The following is a 23,387-nucleotide window of genomic DNA, read 5'->3' as shown; positions in this document are numbered from 1 at the left end:
GTGTCTGGAGGCATATTACAAAAAAAAAAACGGATTGCAAAAAGTTGTTAAAAATACGTAAGTACATGTGAATATATATATGTATGTGTTTATATTAATGTAAAACAAAAGTGGATTTAATTGAAAGTATGTGTGTTTTAAGGCAAGAAATATGTTTGTATATCAGCTGTAGATGCGCCACGCGTGAAAAGTGCACGTGTGTGTGCATAAATTTACTCTGCAAGAGTGCCTTCGCTCCACTTCCGGGTGCATAAAGACCACAGAAAGTGAAGTTTAAGTATCAAGGCTCAATTCTGCTGAGCTATGGTGTTTGCAAGTGTGTGTGTGTGCTCGTGTCTGTGTGCAAAGTTGCCCTTTGGCTCCTGGCGACATTGAAGACGCTCGGAATTTTGCTCGTTTCAAAAAGTGGGTACTGAAAAGAAATTGTCTCGGTTTCTCCAAAATGAAAAGTGGTGACACAGGTGAGGCATGCACAGAGTACTTATATAAATAAACGTACAATGTGTATGTATGAGAGTGCGAGTATGTATAAAGCAACAATCAACATATGGATTACTATTTACCATATTACTGCGAAATTGATTATCGAGAAAATGTGCAGCCACATGAGCTGGCAGCAAATTGTGTAAGATCCGTTTATTTGATTCCTGTAAAACATCCATTTCCTTTTTCTCCTGTGACGCCTGCAACTGCCAGAGGAAATCTAAACGTGCCGTCCACTCAACCAAACGTCCATGCACCAATATGGCAATCATGAAAATTATTATGCGCGCCAGTGAGATTAAATGAAGCGGAATGGATGAGCTGTGAAGGTAAAAAAAAATAAATGAAATTTGTAATCACAGCGAAGGACATTCATATTAACAGTGAAGTATCGAAATCTATAAACTATTGTAAATAAAGTGATAAAAATAAACTGAAACAAAAACAAGAAAAAACGTTAACTTCGGTTGCACCGAAGCTAAATACCCTTCACAGGTGCATTTCTGTTAGTAACTATGTGTTCAGTTTGTATGAAAGCTATATGCTGTAGTTAACCGATCTGATCAATTTCTTCGGAGATTACATTGTTGCTTTAGAAAATAACATATACCAAATTTCGTGAATATATCTTGTCAAATGTGAAAGTTGTCCATACAAGCATTTGATTCCGATCATTCAGTTTGTATGGCAGCTATATGCTATAGTTAACCGATCTGATCAATTTCTTCGGAGATTACATTGTTGCCTTAGAAAATAACATATACCGACAAATGAGCCAGAACATCCGATCGTTCAGTTTGTAAGAGAAAATGACGTTTGCGGAGATTACATTGTCAGAAAATAACGATATCTTTCGTGATTATATCTTGTCAGGGAAAGTTGTATATACAGACATTCCGACAGTTTGTATGGCAGACATAGAACGGACATGATCAATTCTTCAGCTCGACATACGTATCATTTATATATATATACTTTATAGGGTCTCCGACGCTTCTTTCTGGGTGTTACAAACTTCGTGACAAACTTAATATACCCTGTTCAGGGTATAAAAACGTTAACTTCGGTTGCATCGAAGTTAGTTGTGATGCATTTTGTACATATAGCATAAAGCAGTATACAAAGATCTTTAACTTGATTTTGATCGGTAAATTTATATGGCAGCTATATGCTATGGTAGTCCGAGCTGAACAATTTCTTCGGAATTTTTACCACCAATACACCAACTTGATTCCGGTTATGCATGATTTGACAACCATATCGGTGGTTCCGACAAATGAGCAGCATCTTGGCAAGAAAAGAACGTATGTAAAAATTCTGGCCGATATCTCAAACACTGAGGGGCTAGTTCCTACATATATATACAGACGGATGGACATGGCTTAATCGACTCAGCTCGTCACGCTGATATTATATTGTATATATACTTGGTAGGATCTTCGACCTTGTCATTGGGGCTGATTTTTTACGTGGCGGGTCCCAAATCCAGCGCTCATCCCTCGGAGGAATGAATCGCGTTCTCACTTTAGCTCGCCTTCAAACGGATGTTTTCTGGCTACTCAGTGGATACTTGATCTAAGACTGGAAATCGTGAGCTGCTTGAGCTGTATATGAGAGAATCGTTTCTGGCCATTCCCAAGTGAATGGCGCTCAGAGAACTCCGATGGATTGGCGGCCGAGCTATTCAAACACGGCGGCGAAGAACTGATAAGGAGCATGCATCAGCTTCTTTGTAGAATATGGTCGGATGAAAGCATGCCCAAGGATTGGAATTTAATCCACAAAAGGGAGACCCTACAATCTGCGCCAAATACCGTAGGATAAGCCTCCTCAACATAGCATATAAGGTCAACAAACTGATTGGACCTCATCAGTGTGGCTTTAGGCCTGGAAAATCAACAACTGACCAGATATTCGCTATTGAAAAAGAGTCGAAAAGAGGATCCGAATTTAAAACTGCTTTTGACAGCACGAAAAGAAAGTACCTTTATGACTAAATAAACTAATTAGGCTGTGTAAGCAACACCAAAAGCTCGTCAGCCTCGAATCCAACGCAGAATAACTCTTGCCAACAGGTGCTACTTTGGACTGAGTAGGCAATTGAGAAGTTAGTTCCTCTCTCGACGAACAAAGATCAAATTCTGCAAGTCATTCATATTCCCAGTTCTGCTAGATGCTGCAGAGGCATGTACGATAACAACATCCGATGAGGCGGCTTTACGAGTTTTTGAGAAAACGGTTCTGCGGAAGATTTATGGTTCTTCACGCATTGGAAACGGCGAATATCGCAGTCGATGGAACGATGAGCTGTTGACGAGATATTCGAACAAAATTGATATAGGTCAGCGAATTAAGCGACAGCGGCTACGCTGACTAGGTCATGTCATACGAACGGACCAAAACACTGTAGGTCTGAAAGTTTTCAACGCAGTGCCCGCCGGGGGAAGCAGAGGAAGAGGAAGACCTGCACTCCACTGGAAAGATCAGGTGAAGAAGGTCCAGGCTACTTTTGGAATCTCCACTTGACGCCAAACAGTGAAGAGGAGAAACGACTGGCACGCTGTTCAGGTGAAGAAGAACCTGGCTATACTTGGAATCTCCATTCGACGCCAAACAGTGAAGAGGAGAAACGGCTGGCGTGCTGTTGTTAACTCGGCTATAACCGCGTAAGCAGTAAAGAAGAAGAAGATTTGTAGAGTATATCTTACTTAATAACCAAATATCTTGATGCACTACCGTAAGACCTTTTTGATATTGTTATCTCGTTTCATCGTTGCTTTTAAACCATTTGGTTCTCTCAATTAAACTACTTATATCCGTTATGCTATTTGTAGACAGCCTATTATGGAAGATGGATTCCGAGTATTCTATGTTGGGTTTATAATAGAGCTGGGCCAAATGTTACCAAATGTAATGGGTACTACATGCCTTGAGTATTGTAAATTGAAAGGTTTTCACATGGTCTAAAATTGGGCGGATTTTGTTCCGACTTTGCCCTTATTCAAATGGTGCTAAAAGGTTTTATTGAAATCCTTTTTTTTGTCAAAAAATTATGTGCTTTGAGAGTCATGGAACTTCATCTAAAGGTGGACGGAATCATCTCTTGTTGTGTGATTTTATAACTGGTTCAATATGGATCTTTTATGTCAAGTTCTCTAAAAATAATTTCTAAACAAATCATGGTGAAATTGCAAGTGGTTCAATGTGGTGGGGTGGTGAATTTGATTAAGTCTATTTCTAAAGTAAGAAAACCGTTCAAAAAAGGACTATATATTAGTCCACAAATGATCCCACAAATGAAATACTAATATACTTACTTGACTCTACTGTCATAGCAATCGAAAATATTTATATGCGACATTTCGATGAAAAGTCCATAAATTGTGCCCATAAGTAGTATTAGGAAGGATTTGAAAATTATTGGCAGGCTGTGAATGAGATAATAGTTAACATATGTATTTTGAGAATAATTAATTGTTTTGGCAAATATAATAAATCCATATACTACAAGTAGATATTAGAAAACTTAGTACAGGTCTTTAGACTCACCGCAAAAATACTGAAACTGACAAAAATGCAAAAGTCGCCGAAAGTGAAACATACTGTGGCAGCGAGCATTTTCGATGCGCCTCATTATGGTGAGCAAACATGAGCAGGTCCTCCTCAAAGGTTGGTGCATGTGTTGTAACGTTACTAGCACAGGGATGATCCATGACGCAAGTGAACTAATCATAAACATAAATTATTAAGGAAAGATAGAAGGGACAGAGAAATAAATGAAAAATATTATTAATATTTTAAGAAAAATTGAGACGATTGGGCTTTCTGCTCACACTTACCACATTCACCTGACCCACCGAATAGATCAGCACTATAGTGAATATTGTAATAGCCAAGCGTAGGGTGAAACTACGCGCCAAGTCCCAGACAATCCACTTGAGGCGCACCGCTAAGAGCAGCATCAGTATGGCGCTGATCCATACAAAAGCGGTCAGGAAGAGTAGCAAGAGGATGAGTGTACGTGGTAAGGCCGACACCTGCAGTGCTGCACCGAGAATCAGTAGCAATAGCGAGCAACCCATGGCGGTGGTGAAACCCAAATCGAAATCTTTACGGTACTCGCGCTCTTTGTCACTCTCACGAAAACGCAGAGTAATGCGATCCACATGCTCGGACTTATCGCAATCGACGGAACGTGCATTTATCGCCTGTGAGAGGAAGCGATTGACGCGATTGGTCGGTTGATAGTGCATGGAGGAGTGCCGCTTGCGGAAGGGACGCTTAAATTTGTCCGTCACTTTGGACTGCTTTGGTTTTTTTGTTTTGTTTTATAAACGGACGGTTGATGTTTTCGAGGTTATGTGTAGTGTTTTGATGCAAAAATGTTTTTGATTTTTTTTTTTTGGTTGTAAGATTTTCATTAAATTTTGTTTTGATGTGTTGGTACGATTACATAACAGTTTGCACGCACGGAACGGAACGGTACACAATGGGTATGTCAACGAGGGGTTTTGTGTATTTATTTGGTGCGAGAGAGCGAAAAAGAGATAAAAAAGAGAAAAAGAGAGTACCAAACATGGCAAGACACATGGAAGAAAAACAAGTAAAATTAGTTGCAGTTTTGCAGTACAAAATACATTAATACAGTTATTAAATATAAATATAGACGTGTATATGTAAATATGAACGGTTAGGCTTAGAGTAAGTCAATTGGATAACGGGTGAAGTTCCTTAAAAGCTGAAAGAATTGTCAGTGTTACATATATGTATATTAAGAAATAAGGATAAGTCATTGAACTTTTAAAGAGCTTGCACCCAAAGAAGCTTAAAACCCAACATGAAAACCATATGCAATGTATATATGCATATATAAATTCATAAATATAATACATACATACATAAGTATATGAATGGTTATGTAAAGTAAGATTTTTTGAATAATAGTTAGTGGGTATGTGTGGAACCATATAGTTTACAATGTAATGTCTATGAAATATATAAAAGTTACTACAGTTCTTTTAATTTCGATCTAACATGATCATATGAGCACATACTACATATGTATCTATATTTAGTAATTCAAAAAAAAAAAATTTTTTTCATTTGGTACTCGGAAAAATAGGTTCCTAGACACCTCTAAGAAAGCCGCTCCAAACATGAGTTTTTAATTGTAACGGGAAGGTCCTCCTACATACAGTTTTCTATTTTTTCTTATTATCAGATAGAAAACTTTATATCTCGCTTCCAACTACTTGAAAAAATATCTTGTTCCTTAGATTTTGTAGGAAATTGAATGCTCTACAAAAAAGGTCTATGATGATTTTTTCGTAAACCCAAACGTTTAAAAGATATTAACAGTTAAAGTTTGATTATTTTTGGGAAATTTTTTTATTTCTTATGAGTTTTATAACTCAATGAAAAAAAAAATATTATGAATAGATTTTTGGAGAGGCTTTCTTAGAGGTGTCTAGGAACCTATTTTTCAGAGTACCAAACGAAAAAAAAATTTTTTTTTGATCCACCCTAATATGCATTGATGTTTGACGATGAATATCTCGTAAACGCTTAACTTAATCGAAAAATCATATAGAGACCTTTTTTGTAGAGCATTCAATTTCCTACAAAATCTAAGGAACAATATATTTTTTTAAGTAGTTGGAAGCGAGATATAAATTTTTCTATCTGATAATAAGAAAAAATAGAAAATTGTATGTTGGCGGACCTTCCCGTTACAAGTAAAAACTCATGTTTGGAGAGGCTTTCTTAGAGGTGTCTAGGAACCTATTTTTCCGAGTACCAAACGAAAAAAAAATTTTTTTTTTTGAATCACTCTAATGTATATATAATTCGATAATGAAGAATTTAAAAATTACATGCCAGCATGAAGGGACCGAAATTTGGAGAAGTGTCGAAATGTTAGTTATTACCATCATTTTATGCTTTGCTTTATAGTATAATTGTGTTAGAGGTCTAAGGAATCGAACTACTATGACAAAGGATGCTGATCGCAATGGACTCAACCGATAAGAAAATGGATCCAAGAAGAGGTATTTTTTTCAATAGCCTTTTTTTTAACAGATCACGCGTGCGTCGTGTCAAGCTGTCACTTTATTTTTGTTCAGTATTGTTTGGCATTTCATCTTGGACAGACTTACGCCTGAACAACGTTTAAAAATCGATCAACTTTATTACGAAAATTCACATTCTATAATAAATGTTTTCACTCAACTTATGGTCAACATAATTGGTCCACTGAGCGTACTATTCGCAACAACATCACTCATCTTGAGATCCCGCATTCAATATTGGATAATATTCGACCAAGTCCAGCACACAGTGAAGAAAATATAGCAGCCGTAACTGAGAGTGTACATACAGACCGTGGAGAGTCGATTCGGCGCCGTTCGCAGCAACTCGGACTGACATATGGAACGACTTGGCGCATGTTACGTCGAGATCTTAAATATAAATCGTACAAAATATAGCTTGTGCAAGAACTGAAGCCGCTCGACCTTCCCAAGCGCCATCCCATTTCGAGCCAAATTTTGTTTAGCAATGAGGCCCATTTCTGGCTCAATGGGCATGTAAACAAGCAAAATTGCCGCATTTGAGACGAAGAGCAACCTGAAGAGGTTCAATAGTTGCCATTTTTATCCAGAAGAAACAACGGTTTGATGTGGTTTGTGAGCCGGCAGAATCATCGGTTCATATTTCTTCAAAAATTATTCCAGTGAGAACGCAACCAACAATGGCGATCGTTATCGCGCTATGGTAACCGACTATTTGATGCCTGAAATTGAAGCTCGTGATCTCGGGGACACTTGGTTTCAACAAGTCGGCGCCACGCATCGCATCAATCAATGGATTTATTTAGAGAAAACTTCGGTGAGCAGATAATTTCTTATTTTGAGCCGGTCAATTGGCCACCAAGATCGTGTGACATGTAGAGTCTAAAGTCTTTACGGACAATTCCGCTTCGATGCAGACCTTGAAGCAAAACATCAAGCGTGTCATTCGCCAGTTACCAGTTGAAATGCTCGAACGAGTCATTGAAAATGTGTCTCAACGGATGAATCATCTGAAACATAGCCACGGCCAACAATTGAAAGAGATAATCTTTAAAAAACAATTGACAAAGAATGATTTTTCGAATGATAATAAACATTCGTCATTAAATTTGAAGTTTATGTGGTTTTTCTTTAAAAAAGTAAGGAATCTCGAAATGGTTCAGCCATTATAAACACAAAAGACGATTCTGTTTAAGAACTCAATATGGTAATACCAAAAAAATTTGAGATTTTTATTGAGTAAAGAAGCATGGTTAGTCTTAAACAAATAAATTTTCAGCATTTTCAAGGCCTGGGTCATAAGTCGCTCTCATACCAATAACTTTGGAGTTATTTTGTCTATCTTGGTACCAGCTAAATTAGAAAATAATGGGGACAGGTTTTTCGCCCTTGAACTTGATTGATCGTTCAGTTTGTATGCCAGACATATGCTCTGATGATCTGATCTGTAATCTTCAGAGATTACACTATTATGTTAGACAGTAATCTAGGCGAAATGTTGTGAAGATGTCTTCTCAAATGAGAAATTTTTCGATACCAGCACTTGATTCCGATTGTTCAGCTTGTTTGGCAGCTATATACTATAGTGTTTCGATATCGACGGTTCTGAGAAATGAGCTAATCCTTGGGCAGAAAAGACGTGTGCAAAATTTCAGTTCGATTTCTCAAAACCTGATCATTTATATATATATTTTATAGGTCTCCAACTTTTCCATCAGTGTGTTATAAACTTCGTGACAAAGTTAATATATCCTGTTCGGAGAAATTGTACAATGGTGGTATAAAATGATGGTAGTAATGAAATTCTTCTACATTAGCAGATATTATAATGATTTAAGCCATAATTCAAAGCAATGGAACTTATAAATATGTATATACACGTTAATTATTAAGTTTTAATTATTTTCGGTCCCTGAAATGCTATAAGAAAATATGAACAGTAAGAATACGAAAATAACGAAATTGAAAAACACTTATGTATGTATGTACGTATGTAAAAAGGCAGAAGACAATTGGTTAACCCACACTTAGCAGTAAGACTGGACATTTGAAAATGTAAGCCGAAAATGTCATGCATGGAAAAAGCAGTCGCTGAGAGGTAACATCGATAAAGAGGCGAAACAATTTTGGCGCCGAATTTCAAAACAATTCATTTTAGTAAACGATATTAGTTTATTTACAGGGTCAGTTTACAAATCTTTGGCCGAATTTCTTCAATAAACACTAGTGACTAAATGTTAGTGGAAAGCTAACTAAATAACTGCTAATTAGCTATAATTAAAAAATATATAAAATTTAATCAAATTTAAAACATTCAAGAAAATATTCGAAAAATAAAACCACAGAAATTAGTGAACAAAGTAAATTGAACGAAATTTAGTTAAACGTAACTTAATTATAATTATAACGATGCTTAACCCATTCGTATGCAACGGAACGCAATGTAACGCAACGCAATGTAAAATATAGCGTACGATCAAGAAAACGGAACGTAACGCAATGATAAATTAAACGGTATGTAACGGAATGGTAACAGCTCGTTATGTAAGTTTACTTTTATGCTTTCTAAAATGGTACGATTATGTGTTCATAGGAAAATACGTGTAGTTTGACGTAACGTAATAATTAATGGTAACACATGAGCGAACGTCAGTGTGCAAATATTGCATACAAATGTAGGTATATCATTCTCACTTTATTCTTATTTTGATTGAGTCTGTGAATGCGACTAATCGTATTCGATGTGGAGTTAGGAGTAGTTCCTACTGAGATAGTCACACCGCCACCGGGTGGTGTGGGGGCGTGTAAAATTTTTTGTAGTCGTATAACCTAGAGGAAAATAAAGAAATGCAATATAAAAGAACATAAAGATAATACATACATATACGAGTTTCAAACGGAAAGTGATCGAAAATATTTAAGGTAAAAGAAGGGAGAAAAATATAACAAAATATACATATATTACATATAATATACATAATTTTTTGGAGGATGATCATACTAGTAAGTAAAATAATTACTTATGACTAAGTTTGCTATTGCATGATACTTATGTCTAATTATTTTTTACTAGTTTTATGATAGCAAATAATATATTGTATTTTTTTCTAATGATAATTTCTACCAAATAAACGTTGAACTATATTCTACTGGTATTTTCTAATATTTATTCTAAATATTACTATGAATGCTACTTTTTGTTTTAAGATTTTACTTCCATAATCAGGGTTATCAGCTGTTATTGCATCTGATTCGAATTTGACAAGCTTCACTTTGGAAACGATTCATGAAAATAAACTCAACTTGGGGGTTCCCAACACATATTCCAAAAATGCTTAACAAAACTCTTGTAGCTTCTACGTTCTATTTTTTAGCACTAAAGCATATTGACACTGATTTGAAAACAGTTTTTGTGCGCTGTCAGTTGTCAAATATTTCTAGATCTTTGTTAAGTTTTCGAAACTTTTTAATTAGCACAATGGTTAAGATTTTTATTTTTTGCTTTCAACACTTCTAGTGCTGCTAGGTATCGTCTAACGCTCCCATAGGTAGGCGTTCTAGGGTATTAGGTTAGGTTTGATGACTATTTCAGATATTGCACTTGGACTACTATATGTAGTTCTTTGTGAAGCCATAAAAAATAGAGTCTGCAAATCGCCTTGGGTTAGGTTAGAGGGCTGATATAAAGATCGCACTTGGATCGCAGTATATGTAGTCCTTCGTGAAAGCAATAGGAAGGAACAACTCAAAACTGTGTAACCAACTTCAGACCGTTCGCGTAGCTGTCGCACTGGAATCAGCTGTTTATAAATTTGCTGAATGACAGTTCGGAGTATTGTTCACAAGTGTACACAAGCGTTTTGCCAAAAGTGAACGCAAAAAAAAGTGATCAGCGATGGAATTCAAACGTAACAGTGTAATTGCTTTATATTTAGCTGGAAAATCACAGCCAGCAATTGCTCGTGAGCTCGAACACCTTAATGTGAATAAAGTTTTTGTTTATCGCACCATCACTCGTTACAATGATACTGGTAGCATCGCAAAACGCCATGGAGGTGGTCATCAAAAGACTGCAACGTCACGTGAGATGGTTCGGAAAGTGAAGAAGCGACTTGAGCGAAATCCACGACGAAGTGCCAATCAAATGGCTAAAGAACTGAAAATATCCGACCGCAGCATCCGACGCATATTGAAAAATGAGCTCAAGGTCAAGCCTCACAAGTTCCAAAAGGCCCATGATCTCACACCGAAGCAGCAACGAGTAAGACTTGAGAGAGCGAAGCAGTTGCTTCGCTTGGCCGAAAGCGGTCAAATTCCGAACATTGTGTTTTCTAACGAAAAAATTTTTCCAATTGAGTAATTTGTAAACTCTCAAAACGATAGGGTTTACTTGACCGACCATTCATACCAGAATCTAAGTCATCGGTTGGCCACCAGGAGGCAGCACCCGCCACAAATCATGGTTTGGGCCGCTGTCACCGCAGATGGGCGCTCTCCAATTGTTTTCATCGAGTCTGGCGTCAAAGTAAATGCGACATATTATCGGGAAAGTGTTCTGCTGCTTTGAAGCCGTGGGCAAACAAACATTTCGGTCGCGAACCATGGAAGTTTCAACCCTGTATAAATTAGCAAAACGCCTTGTCAATAAAAAATTTGATTAGGCGAGTTTCCAAGTGTTTGCAACTTAATCTTGAAATCCCGTGATAATCAAGAAGGAAATGATGAGATGGCGTCGGGTAATATATTCAACCTTACAGCATGGAAACCGATAAGGCAATGTACTGTTAGTTAAAATCCACAACTCGGAAGACGTTAGCCTTTTAGAGAAAGAGCACAATAGGTCTTTAGCAATCAATCTTGGTCCAAAAAGATCTTGCAACAGCGCGTGAGCGGATTGTAGCCCATAGGTAGAACACGCAAGGAGAATGGAACACCGAATAGTTGCCATTCTACTGATAGCGGAGTTAGGATACCCTTACTTGCCAGTTCATTAGCTTTACAGATGCTTGCGATTCCGCTGTGGTCTGTCACCCACACAAGCATTATCACAAAGTAACTCGATGCTATTAATAACGAGGTTGTATATTCCTTAAACATCCCTAAATGCACGGTTAGTAAGGTCAAGGCTAGTATCGCCGCCTTGCTATCAGGGGTGGATAGTCACATCTCTGAAAGAGGCTCCGGAGCAGTAAATCTAGTGCTACCTTAATGCCAGCAATCTCAGCTTGAAGTTCTGGGCAATTCTTGCTGGCAATTCCAGAGTCAACATCTACGTAGCCAACCAAGCAGCAATCAAGACAGTAACCTCGTATCGCATATCGGCCAGAAGTGTCTTGGGAAGCAGGGCAGCATAGGAAAATTTTGCCAGAAGCAAGCAACTTCACTTCTACTGGGTGCCGGGCTACAAAGGCAAAAGTCGTGTGCAAAACTTTAGATTGGAAGTAAACGAAATTCTTATTGGCACTCGATAGAAGAGACTGTAGGAACACGTACGGAATATTCACTAGTCACTGTTTGCTGGCGACATACGCTCGCAGAATGGGGCTGACAGATCGAGTAGACCGCAGGAAATGTCTGAAGCAAAGCACCAAGGAAACAATCGAGCATATCTTGTGCACTTGTTCCGCACTGGCAAGACTACGCTGTAAGCATCTGGTGTTGCTAAGGTATGATGCACTGAAAGAGGTATCTATAGTGAGGCCAAAGAGTCTGTAAAATTCGCGTCAAGCGCAGGCATCCTAATGGATGACTACTTCTCAGTTACTCCATCTGGTATCGCAAAGGACCAAAACTGGTCTATGCGTGGCTCATTGGCCTACCAGACCTAACTTAACCTTTGCTTCGAATACATACAATATATTTCTCAAAAAATTACTCTTAAGTTAAAATTCTAAATACTTCCTGTTATAATATTGTAAGTAACTTGATTTTAGTAATTTTATTACAACAACAACACACTTCCATATATATTTTTTAATACATTCATATTATTTAACTTAACAAACTAGTAATTTCGTCAATAATGAGACCAATGAGTTGTATGCAAATAAAGTGAAGAGAGAGATTAAGCAACACCGATTTTTTTTAATTTTTTTGAATTTCGAATTTCGTATTAATAAACCAGATTGGCACCCACTCAATTGAATTTGTTAGACACTTTGTTGTTATAACACTTTGTTTTTGTTTTACTACTACACACACAGTTACAAAATACATATAAATTACATTACAATATTGATTACATGTAATGCATTAGATAAACTATTGTAAGTTAGCTACAATCTAAGAGAGCTACGACTAGGAGCAACACACTTACCGCATCCTGAAAATAAAAATGAAAAAAATTAAAACTAAAATACACACAAAAAACGATAAACAGAAAGCAATACGCAGTTTTTAATAACAAAAATTTTAGTGTGACACATTAGCACAATTTCACTAAGTTAATACAGGGTGTGGCATACTAGGTAAGCGCATTTGTTAATGGAAAAAATATTTGCAAATTTATTTTTTGCTGCTCGAGGGGAATTTGTTGATTAAAAAGCGAAATTTTATTAGGAGAATCTATTCAGAATCATGTACAACTAATAGAAGCCGGAACACAGAGCTCATGTCGAATCGGCTTGATAATGATCTGCCGAAAGGTGTAGTAAAATCAGCTGTTTTCTTGACGTTGCTCTATCAGTTTTTAACTCTAACTCAAATATATGAAAATTGACAGAAAATAACTTGGCTTTCTAAATGTTTCGAGCCAACATAATAATTTCTAAAGTAATAACTTTGAAGCTACAATTTTCAGCTGTATTCATTGCCTCTTTTTCTGTAGCAACCGCTAAGGTTAAACGTGGTTTTGTGAGCTCGGCAAATTTTGTTTGTTAAATTTAGCCTCAGTTAACGTCATATCCGTAAACCTATGTTTTGCCAGCTGTTCTAATACGTTTCAGTAATTTTGTGTCGCCGTTGGCTCCATTTAGTGAGGCCTGAGCAACATCCATGCACCTTTGTTGCTGTTAAATATTTGAAACATACTTTGCTGCCATGCCTGTCATACTCAAAAAATTCTAAGAAATTTCATGGCATGACCCAATCTATATGAACTGCTGTTGGTTCATATGGATTGGATTATGCCATGAATGACCCGACTCCGAATCACCGACTTCTCTGATTCTGATTCGGTGATCAGACATAAACATTGCTTTAATTTTTTCCACGTTTTCATTGGTTGTTGATAAGCTGGGACGTCCGAGGCCGTCGTCACCTACAACGTCTTCACGATCATCATAGAAACACTTATACCTCTCAAAAGCTCGTGTTTTACTCCTATCGTACATTCTTCTTCTTTTTTATGGGTGTAGATACCGCGTAAGTTTACAACAGCGCGCCAGTTATTCTGTTTTTTCGCTGTTTGGCGCTAATTGGAGATTCCAAGTGTAGACAGGTACTTCTCCCCCCGGTCTTTACAACGGAATGGAGATCTTCATCTTCTTCTGCTTCCTCCCGCAGGTACTGCGCCGAATACTGAAGGGTTTTCATCCATTTATGTCAATGTTGTCATATATCACGTACAGCTCATCGTTCCATCGATTGAGGTATTTACCGTTAATGCGTAAGGGACCATAAATCTTCTGCAGAACCTTTCTCTCGAAAACTCGCACCGCCGACTCATCAGCTGCTGTCATCGTCCATGTCTTAGCACCATATAACAGGACGGGGATGATGAGTGACTTATACAATTTGGTTTTTATTCGTCGAAAGAGGACTTTACTTCTTAATTGCCTGTTCAGTCCGAAGTAGCACCTGTTGGCAAGAGTTGACTTTCAAGACTGGCGTTGGAAATTATCTTCGTTTTTAACTATTTAGTTCTGCAGCTCGAATTATTTTCTCCAGGAGTAGATTGAAGAAGTCGCACGATAGGGAGTCGCCTTGTCTGAAACCTCGTTTGGTATCGAACGGCTCCCGATCCTGACGGAGCTTTTGGTATTGCTCAACGTCGGTTTACACAGTCGTATTAGTTTTGCGGGGATACCGAACTCAGCTATCGTGGCATAAAAGTGGCTCTTTTTTGCGCTGTCAAAAGAAGCTTTGAAATCCGCGAAGAGGTGGTGCGTGTCGATTCTCTTTTCACGCGTCTTTTCCAAGATTTGCGCATGGTGAATTTCTGCTCAGTATATTCAGCATTTTAATATTTAGAGTCTAAACTTTCATCTTCCATATCAGCGAAACAGCTGGTTATCCACACGAAGACACATTTTCGAAAATAATAATGTACATATACGGATATCCAACGTTATATAACCATTTTTACACTCAATCGAAGCTCTCTATCCCTCATAAAAAATATTTTGCAGATTAGCATGGCGAGTTTCACATCAAGTATTGTCAATTCAAGACGAATTGAGCTATTAGTAGTTTAATTATATTAAATCATTAAATTTAGAAGAATTAGTCTCTCAATTTCCAAAATAATCTAATTTGTAATTAAGTTCCACTAAATATTAAAAAAAAAAAATGCGCTCGCCTTATATGCTTCACCATGTAAACTATTGAACTTGTGGAACGCAATTTAAGTGTGGTCTAATGTATTCGGGATCGTGTGAGATCGGAGCAAAGATATAGGTAAAAATACAAACGAAAAACTAAAACAGTTACGTTAATAATCGAGTACTTTCAACACTGTCTGCAATTGTTAGCCAATTTCTTTGAGTACAGTTAAATCAACAGTAAAAAGCTAAGCGGTTAGGAGTCAGCACTTCATGCAAAAAGTAACTTTACACTTTTAGCTAAACGAGTGGGGGCACTTAACTCAATTAATACTAGTTCAAATTGTTGAAATCATTTAACATTCGTAATATTTAATGAAAATATATATTTTCACAAAAAAAAAGTTCTCTATAATTAATTGCTTTATAAATTTACATTTTAAATAATAATAATAACGGTTTTATAACTTTCTTTTAAATAATAAGCTTATATACAATAAATCAATATTTTACAGCGGGATTCAAAATAAAGTTTTTGAAATTAAAATTTCGAGTGTAATCAAAACTCTCACTTACCTTTCGCGTGCTCTTATCACCGCCGGCGCCTTCGGCCGTGCTGCCGCGCGCTCCTGTGCCACTGCCGCCCGACGAGGGAAACGACCCGGTGGCGATGTTGGAGAACGGTACCGGCTCCGAGAATTTGATCGTATGCAACAGCTGCATGACAACATTTGAGACATTACGAAATGACAATTTACGACGACTACCAATGGCCGAGCGTACACCAAGCGTGTTTAGCATTAATGGCTGCAACAAAAGTGAAACGAAAACGAAAAAAAAACAACGAAACGTGTGAGTAAGTGAGCCACGAATCCGCATAAAAGTATGTACATGTGTGCAAATATTGAAAACGAACTGAAAATAATTAAAAATATAAAGCTACTCACCTTTCGTCGGTGCGGCGGTGGCACTATGAAGTATGTGTCCACGCCGTGATCACGCAAATATGAAGAACGCTGATCGCCATGCCCAGCTTCGACTTCATATTCACCCGAGAGAGCGTCGAGTGTGGCGCGTGTGACATGCACACGTCCAGGTTCGCCGCCAGATTCCATATGATTGGCCAATGTCACATCATTGGACCACACATCGAACTGCCATTTGCGTAGACCCAGCACACCGCACAGCACGCGGCCCGTGTGTATGCCCACGCGCATATTCAATATCACATCGGTGGCCTCCACCACGGTGCTGTGTGTGTTGGCAGAAAATAAATATAAGAGAAAATTATATGTTAAAGGCTTAGAGTTAGCAACTTACGCAATGGCGTCGATCATATCCAGACCCATTTCCACGGTGCATTTGGCGTGATCCTTGCGCGGTTCGGGCAAACCCGACACACAATAATAGCAATCGCCGAGAATTTTAATGCGCAAGCAATGGTTGTCCTTGAGAAGAAAGGAGAGTTTTTAATATATGCAAAGGAGGAGATGAGTATTTATATACGAGCAGGGTATTTATTATTAAATAATATTTGAAGAATAATAATATTTTAAAGTATGAATTTTATCAATAAAAAATATTTAAAGAATATTCATATCTTGAAGAATAATATTTATTATTAAATAATATTTGAAGAATACTATAATTAATTTTTCACTTACATGCGCTAGCTGATCGAATCGTCCGAAGAGCTCATTCAACAGTCTCACCAACTCCTGCGCACTGCATTGCGAGGATAACACCGTAAAACCGACAATGTCAGCAAAGAGAATACTGAAAAATAGAATTTACTAATTAATTTACTCCTTTTAAGGGTTATTAAATGTTAGCTTTCAGTTTTACTGAGTCTTTAAAGAATTAGTAAAACGTAGAAGTGGGGTGGTAATGCTACGATCCCTTATCAGGAAGTTGAAGTTAGGTCTATTGCTCTTAAAAAGTTATTTTTTCAGAGATATATAACACTGCGTGAAATTGTTGTTGAAGTATCTTACACCACATTTGTACAAACTTCATTGGCAGCTCAATCGAAAGAGGTCAATTGAAAAGTCTCCGGCATATGATGGTGAAAAACATTTTTTTGACCAAATAAAAATATTTCATGCGCATCCCAAAATAATAGGTGTGTTTCAAAGTATAAAGGACTTAAAAAAAACAGAACAAATGGTTTTTTCGGCAAATCAATTTATTTTATTCAAAATAGTCTCCTTCTGCTTCAATACAGCTTTTTGCACGGTTCAAAAGCATGTCGAACGAGTGTTTTAGCTCGTTGGCCGGTATGGCTGCCAGTATGCCGGTGCAAGCTTTTGAATGGCCTCTACGTCTGCATATCGCTTTCCTTTCATGGGCAAATGAATTTTTCCGAAAAGGAAGAAGTCGCACGGTGCCATATCAGGTGAATACGGGGAGTGGTTAATGGTTAAAATGTGATTTTTGGTCAAATAATCGGTCACAAGCGTCGATCAATGAGATGGCGCATTATCGTGCAACAAACGCCAACTTTCATCTTCGCGATATTCGGGCAGAACACGTCGAATACGGCGCACCAAACGCTTCAAAACTCCAAGGTAGAGTACCGCATTAACGTTTCAGCCGGATGAAACAAATTCTTTGTGGACAATACCCTTGGAATTATAAAAACAAATCAGCATTGTCTTCACTTTTGACTTCTCCATGCGCGATTTTTTGGGTTTCGGCTCATCCGGTGCCTTCCATTCAGCACTCTGGCGTTTCTTTTCGGGATCATATTAGAAACACCACGTTTCGTCACCAGTCACAATATTGTAAAGGAAGTTTTTGTCCTTTTTGACCTCTTTAATAATGTTCTTCGTATGTTGGATTCTGAGCAATTTTTGGTCGTCAGTCAATTTGTGCGGAACACGCCGTGCACACACCTTTCGTAAGCCCAAATGTTCGGTCAAAATGCGATAAATCGATGATTTGGAGATGTTCAATTCCATTTACATGAATTTCAATGATGATTTCTTCTGATTTTTGATGAGTTCACGCACAGTTTCGATTCAATTTCCGGTGATCATGGATTTTGATTGGCCCACATGTTGATCGTCATTTATGTCCTCACGACCACTTTGAAAACGTTGAAACCACTCGTTCACTCTGCTACGGGATAGGCAATCATCGTCATAAACTTGTTTCATCAATTGAAGCAATTCGATAAAAGTTTTACTAAATTTTAAACAAAATTTAATGTTGGCTCTTTGTTCGAAGTTCATTTTCGCATCGATAACATAAACATATTGACACTTAAAACGCAATAACTTCACTTCCAATCAATGAAATGTCATGAAATTCTCACTGGACAATCGATAAAGATAGTAGATTCGAAATAAAGATGGCGCCACCAGGGGGCGCTAGATCCAAAAAGTCCTGTTCACTTTGGAAAGCATCATGTACAGACGTCATAACATTGCCAGCCGACTGTTGCGTTTTTCCACGCTTTGGAGCGGGTTCATCGTGTGCATTCCACTCGGATGACCGCCGATTGAATTTTGGAGGGAAAATATGGAGCTATTTGTCATCCAGTGTCACATATCAACGCAAAAAATCGGGTTTATTACGCTTGAACAACTTCAAACGATCTCCGAATTGAGCTCACGCGGTATCCACTTTGTATTGAGCTATGTATCTCATACCCAAATACTCGTGAAGGATATGATGTACACGATCAGTTGATATCTTCAGAGTACCTGCTATCTCGAACAGCTTCACTTCACGATCATCCAAAAATATTTTGTGGATTTATTTATGTTTTCTTCGGTAGCAACCTTTTTTTGCGTCCAATTCTTGATGTTTGATTTTCCTGGGACAGTTTCCGAAATGGGTTTGGTAGTGAACGAGGGCTTTCAGTTCAGATATCAAGAAGCTAGCTACGCAATAGATGAAACCAAAATCAGACAGAATCTCCCATAAAGAAATTGTAGAATCATAAGGCGTACATACTATGTATCCACACTTTATTATATACTCGATATCAGAGCATTAATGTACTGGTTCGTTTTGATAGACATTCTTCACATAATGTCTGTACTGCACTGTAGACAGGTAAACAAGATTTAGGTCAAAATAAAGTGCCTATATATAGAACATGTTTTACTATATAGTTTTGACATATGACATTTAAAAAAATTAAGGTCAGTTTAAAGTGAAATCTTCAATAGGACGTTCTCAAGATGTCAGCGCCTGGTTGAAAAACGTCTACATAATTCAACACTTTTGTTATGCGAACAAATGGAACAGCTGTTGTACGTCAAATGACAAACATAACATTGACATAAGTCCATCAGAACGAACCTAATGCCATTAATTTTTGCGGATAAGTAAAATTTTTTTTTGCTTGTCAAATAAATTTTTGTGAAAATATAAAATTCATAATGCAAAATGTCGATTTTTGGTGATTTCTATATTTGCTCGTGTCAATACCATATTCGTTTGGGTAAATGCCAACGAATTTGACTGACGTAAAAGCATTGAAAATGCAATTTATTAATGCAAAAATTCATTGGTGAAAGATAGGTAGGTGTACTAATCAATTTCCGTGTAATTTGCTAGGCTTCGATCTTTTTGCCTTCGCCTTCACCTTCAATTTAATTTAGATTGCATTAATGTCATGATTATGACGATTTGTAACACAGAAAGATATTAATGGGAACATAAAGAAATCTCAATTTAAATTTTGAATTTATTTTGGTGTATATTTTCGGCCTTTTTTGCAAAGAAAAATGAACCTAAACGGTTTTTTTTTTTTTTTTTTTTTTTTTTTTGAGTTCAGAATAGTAATCATAAGTATCAAGGATGTTAGAGATAAGATTGCTCCACAAAGTCAGAAACGAAATGAACTGTCAACTGTCATAGCAATAGTAAAAAAATTCGTTTAATCATTACATTCATGACTTCACAAAAGCATTTTTTGCTGTCAAATTCACTACAAAAAAGTAATGGGATGAAAGTGTCGACATTTGAATCTTTTACCATTTTTGGACGTGGTTTATCCACTGTGGACATTATGGAGAACTGTGAAATAATACTTTTTTTTTAATGTGTGAACTTCGATTTTTCGAATTTTTTGAATTTTTCGCGTTAAAAATTCGAATCAAACTTCTAACCCTAATTTGAAAACCATTAAAGTGAAATTTATTCCGTAACTCTTTAGACACTTTATATTCCTGCAAGCTTCCTGCTTTGTATGAGTTTCATTTCAATTAGCGTATTAGGATAAAGGCATACTAACCTCACATTCTCATGTTTTTGTATGTAAATGCGATGAAATTGTCCCGCAACCGGTGAGAGTATATCGTTTTTCATTTGCATTGCAACATGCTGAGGTAGAACCGACAACAAAAGTCTTTCCAATTTTTCATTTTCATCCTGAATTTCCAGGCGGGCGGCAATACAGTTGCGTGTATCTAGGAATGCACGTCGTTGGGCACGTTCCATCATAATATTTACGACCAAGCCGGCAACATTAACGCCAAAAATAAAAAGTAAATATGAATAAAAATAATTAAAAATATACAAGTAATTTGAAAAAAAAACAAGAAAAAAACGTAAACATTACAATGTTGGCGATAAGCTGTGGATGATATGAGAGCAATTTAAGCCAACTTCAAAATGTAAATAGGAATAAAAATAAACAAAAATATATAAATAATTTAAAAAAATATATAAATCATTTGTGTTGAAAATATAATAATGTCACTTTGGTATTTAAAATTATGTAATACAAATATAATTTTCTTCCAAGAAAATAGTTTATAAAAACCCTGTAACCAAAAATGTATTGAAATCATATCGCAACTCACCTGATTATATTCCAAATAGCGGAATGAATCCGTTATAATTTTGTACACCGTTAAACTAATATGCACCGATGGCAAAATAATACCAAAACACACTGCTTCCCATATTTGTAGCGGCATCATGGCATAAGCCAAAAAGACGACGAAAACAATTTGCCACACACCCTCGGCCATGACCTGAAATAAAGGTGTGAAAGTGTTATAAGTAGCTGTGCATATAAATATGTTCACATTAACTGCAGCTAGTAATGATTACTAATGACCGAATAATGGACAGAGTGGTTGAACGAAGAGTACTTTTATGAGAGCTTTTAGGTGAGCTATAGATGGTTCCTACTGAGTCAGGCGCACTAGCTCGTAGAATGCTGTCACGAGTATATAATCTACGAAGGACATTAGGAAATGATGGCAAAAAATAGTATCGAATTTTAGTTTCAATCAAACAGAGCCATTAGACGGTTTCTGAAAGTTGAATTGACAGGAATTTTCGAATCGCTTTTTGGATCATTATGAAACTGTGGAATACTGGGCGGCAGATCAAGCTAAGTGCTCAGACAGACTCTCTTTGTTTTCTATACATTGATGTGGATTGTTTATAATCCTTATTGTTAGAGCAAATTGTCTGAAGTTAGAATTGTGTTCGAACGGTTAGCCGTTTAAAAGGCAATAAACACTTTTTTGGAACAATGGTTAGTTCTTGTTTGAGTTCGAGAAGAATGTTGTAGGAAAGCTTTGTGAAAAGAAATCGGATCAAGATTTTTCCAGAAATCTGAAACATTTGGAATTAATATATTATACCCTTAGGAAGAATCTATCACTAAGGCGAATATCTTTTCAAAATTCATTAAAAATGATCTAGGATTTTTAGACTTTTCCTTTAAGTGGTTACAAGGGTTTACAGGTTTCAAAAAACTGTTTTCTTTTTTTATAATCTTTTTTAATTCTGCAACACCTTTAGAATATTGTCCTACATTTTCAAGTTGATCCGAGTAATAGTCTCGGAGATACAGCCTTGAGAACTTGTGTGCTCGAGGTTAGCTAGGCTAAGTGCGCCGTCTTTAAACGTATTTTTCTCGAAACTGTGTCTTTGAAGTCGGTTGGCAAGATTTCCCGAGGACCACTCAACCGATCTTCATGAAATATTGCACATACAATCCTTAAAGACTTGGAAGAAGAAGAACAAACAATCGAGACACGCCGAAACGTTTTTGGCAGCATTCATTATATTAGATATCAGGGTAAGAAAGTGCAGTTCACTTCCGGGACTTTTTGCATAGATTTTGTATATACCCAACCTGTTAAAATAACATGATTGTTCAGAGAGAACTTACTGGAGTTCATACTTTCTTTGTACTTATCAATGCATTTAACGACGGACAACAAAAAAAGCGAAAAATACTGCTCGAAAATGTCTCTAGTTCAAATTTAATTGATGAGCATGTTAACTATATCTATATACGCACACAAACATACATCACTAAAATCTAAAAGAGTTAACGCATAAAGAAAGACGAGTTAAAATCGCAACGAGCACTCCAATTCGATGCACAAAATGTCGGCACTACATAGTAAATGAGTAATTCTTGCAACAATTCATATGAAACAGACTTTAGCATTTGATTATTTACTCAAAATTTCGATGAAGGCAAACGTAAATAACAAACTAAGCTCGCTACGGCATCAATGCGTATAATATATAGTATATATAGTATATATGTATTTAGAAAGCAATTATGTACATAAGTTTCGGAAGCTTTTTATTCAATAGGACATCAATTATTACCTCAGACTCTTTCTGAAATGTAATACAAAATAAAAAATAATAAAAAAGAATTCTTCGCATATATTTGGGTATAACAGTAACTTAAAAATAGATTTCAATTGTATAAATTGCTTGTCTTAAATTTTTCTTTACTTTTTTAGGATTTTTTCAGATTTTTCCTTTTTTTACTTTTGTTATTGCTTTTTGCTTTTACAGTTTAATTAGTAGATTTGCTCACCTCTTTTGTGTCCACAGGAAAGACACTGCCCAGTGTCGGCATCGAAACGAAGCAAATAGCGGCGGCAAAGAGCAGTATGCCATAGCAGAGAATTGGCAGGTGATGATCCTTGATGACACGGCATTGCAGTAGAATTAGGATAATTGCAAAAAGCAGGCACACAATGGAATTGAAAATGTTCTGTGGATGGTAGGTGTAAGATAGGTATGAGTAAATAAGAAAATATTCGTTAATCAATTTACAGTGGTAGTCGACAATATTCGTACATCACTAGATTTTGTTCGATGGACCATTTAAAGCTCAAAATTCATGTTTTTAAATGCCACCTGGTGTGAGTTTTTTATTATTTTTTTTTTAATATTTCATGAGAACGTGTAGGAGTTCCGTTGTCATATTCTGGTCAATTACAAGACTGTTGTGTCTCAGACCGAATCAGCAAGTGCGCCAGCAGCAGTGCAGTCGCAAGGTCCTTCTGGCCCAGGGTAAATCGTAAGAGGTTTGGGAAACTCTTCGCTCTCAGAAAGGTTTATCTCTCAATGG

At 36.8% G+C, this 23,387-nt stretch overlaps 1 protein-coding gene across 5 annotated transcripts in view; it reads right to left on the bottom strand.

Moving 5' to 3' along the window:
* LOC126759040 (Ca(2+)/calmodulin-responsive adenylate cyclase) overlaps positions 1 to 23,387 on the bottom strand; it is a 154,761-nt gene that overhangs the window by 10,023 nt on the left and 121,351 nt on the right. For 3 of the 5 annotated variants that reach the window (XM_050473594.1, XM_050473598.1, XM_050473597.1), the window contains exons 4-17: positions 22,848 to 23,027; positions 22,631 to 22,642; positions 20,851 to 21,024; positions 20,597 to 20,621; positions 20,280 to 20,523; positions 16,696 to 16,807; positions 16,352 to 16,479; positions 15,979 to 16,282; positions 15,608 to 15,838; positions 9,246 to 9,380; positions 4,323 to 4,790; positions 4,033 to 4,208; positions 3,801 to 3,911; positions 564 to 804 (exon numbers count right to left, since the gene is read on the bottom strand). In XM_050473594.1, the coding sequence (XP_050329551.1) occupies positions 564 to 804; positions 3,801 to 3,911; positions 4,033 to 4,208; positions 4,323 to 4,790; positions 9,246 to 9,380; positions 15,608 to 15,838; positions 15,979 to 16,282; positions 16,352 to 16,479; positions 16,696 to 16,807; positions 20,280 to 20,523; positions 20,597 to 20,621; positions 20,851 to 21,024; positions 22,631 to 22,642; positions 22,848 to 23,027 (2,541 nt within the window). The remainder of the gene's footprint in view (positions 1 to 563; positions 805 to 3,800; positions 3,912 to 4,032; positions 4,209 to 4,322; positions 4,791 to 9,245; positions 9,381 to 15,607; positions 15,839 to 15,978; positions 16,283 to 16,351; positions 16,480 to 16,695; positions 16,808 to 20,279; positions 20,524 to 20,596; positions 20,622 to 20,850; positions 21,025 to 22,630; positions 22,643 to 22,847; positions 23,028 to 23,387) is intronic. The other 2 variants (XM_050473595.1, XM_050473599.1) reach the window with 2 other exon arrangements.

The sequence above is a fragment of the Bactrocera neohumeralis genome, chromosome 5 (assembly GCF_024586455.1).
Source record: "Bactrocera neohumeralis isolate Rockhampton chromosome 5, APGP_CSIRO_Bneo_wtdbg2-racon-allhic-juicebox.fasta_v2, whole genome shotgun sequence".
Classification (NCBI taxonomy): Eukaryota; Metazoa; Arthropoda; class Insecta; order Diptera; family Tephritidae; genus Bactrocera; species Bactrocera neohumeralis.
The sequence above is the reverse complement of the archived record's forward strand: the minus strand, read 5'-3'. Positions and strand labels throughout refer to the sequence as shown.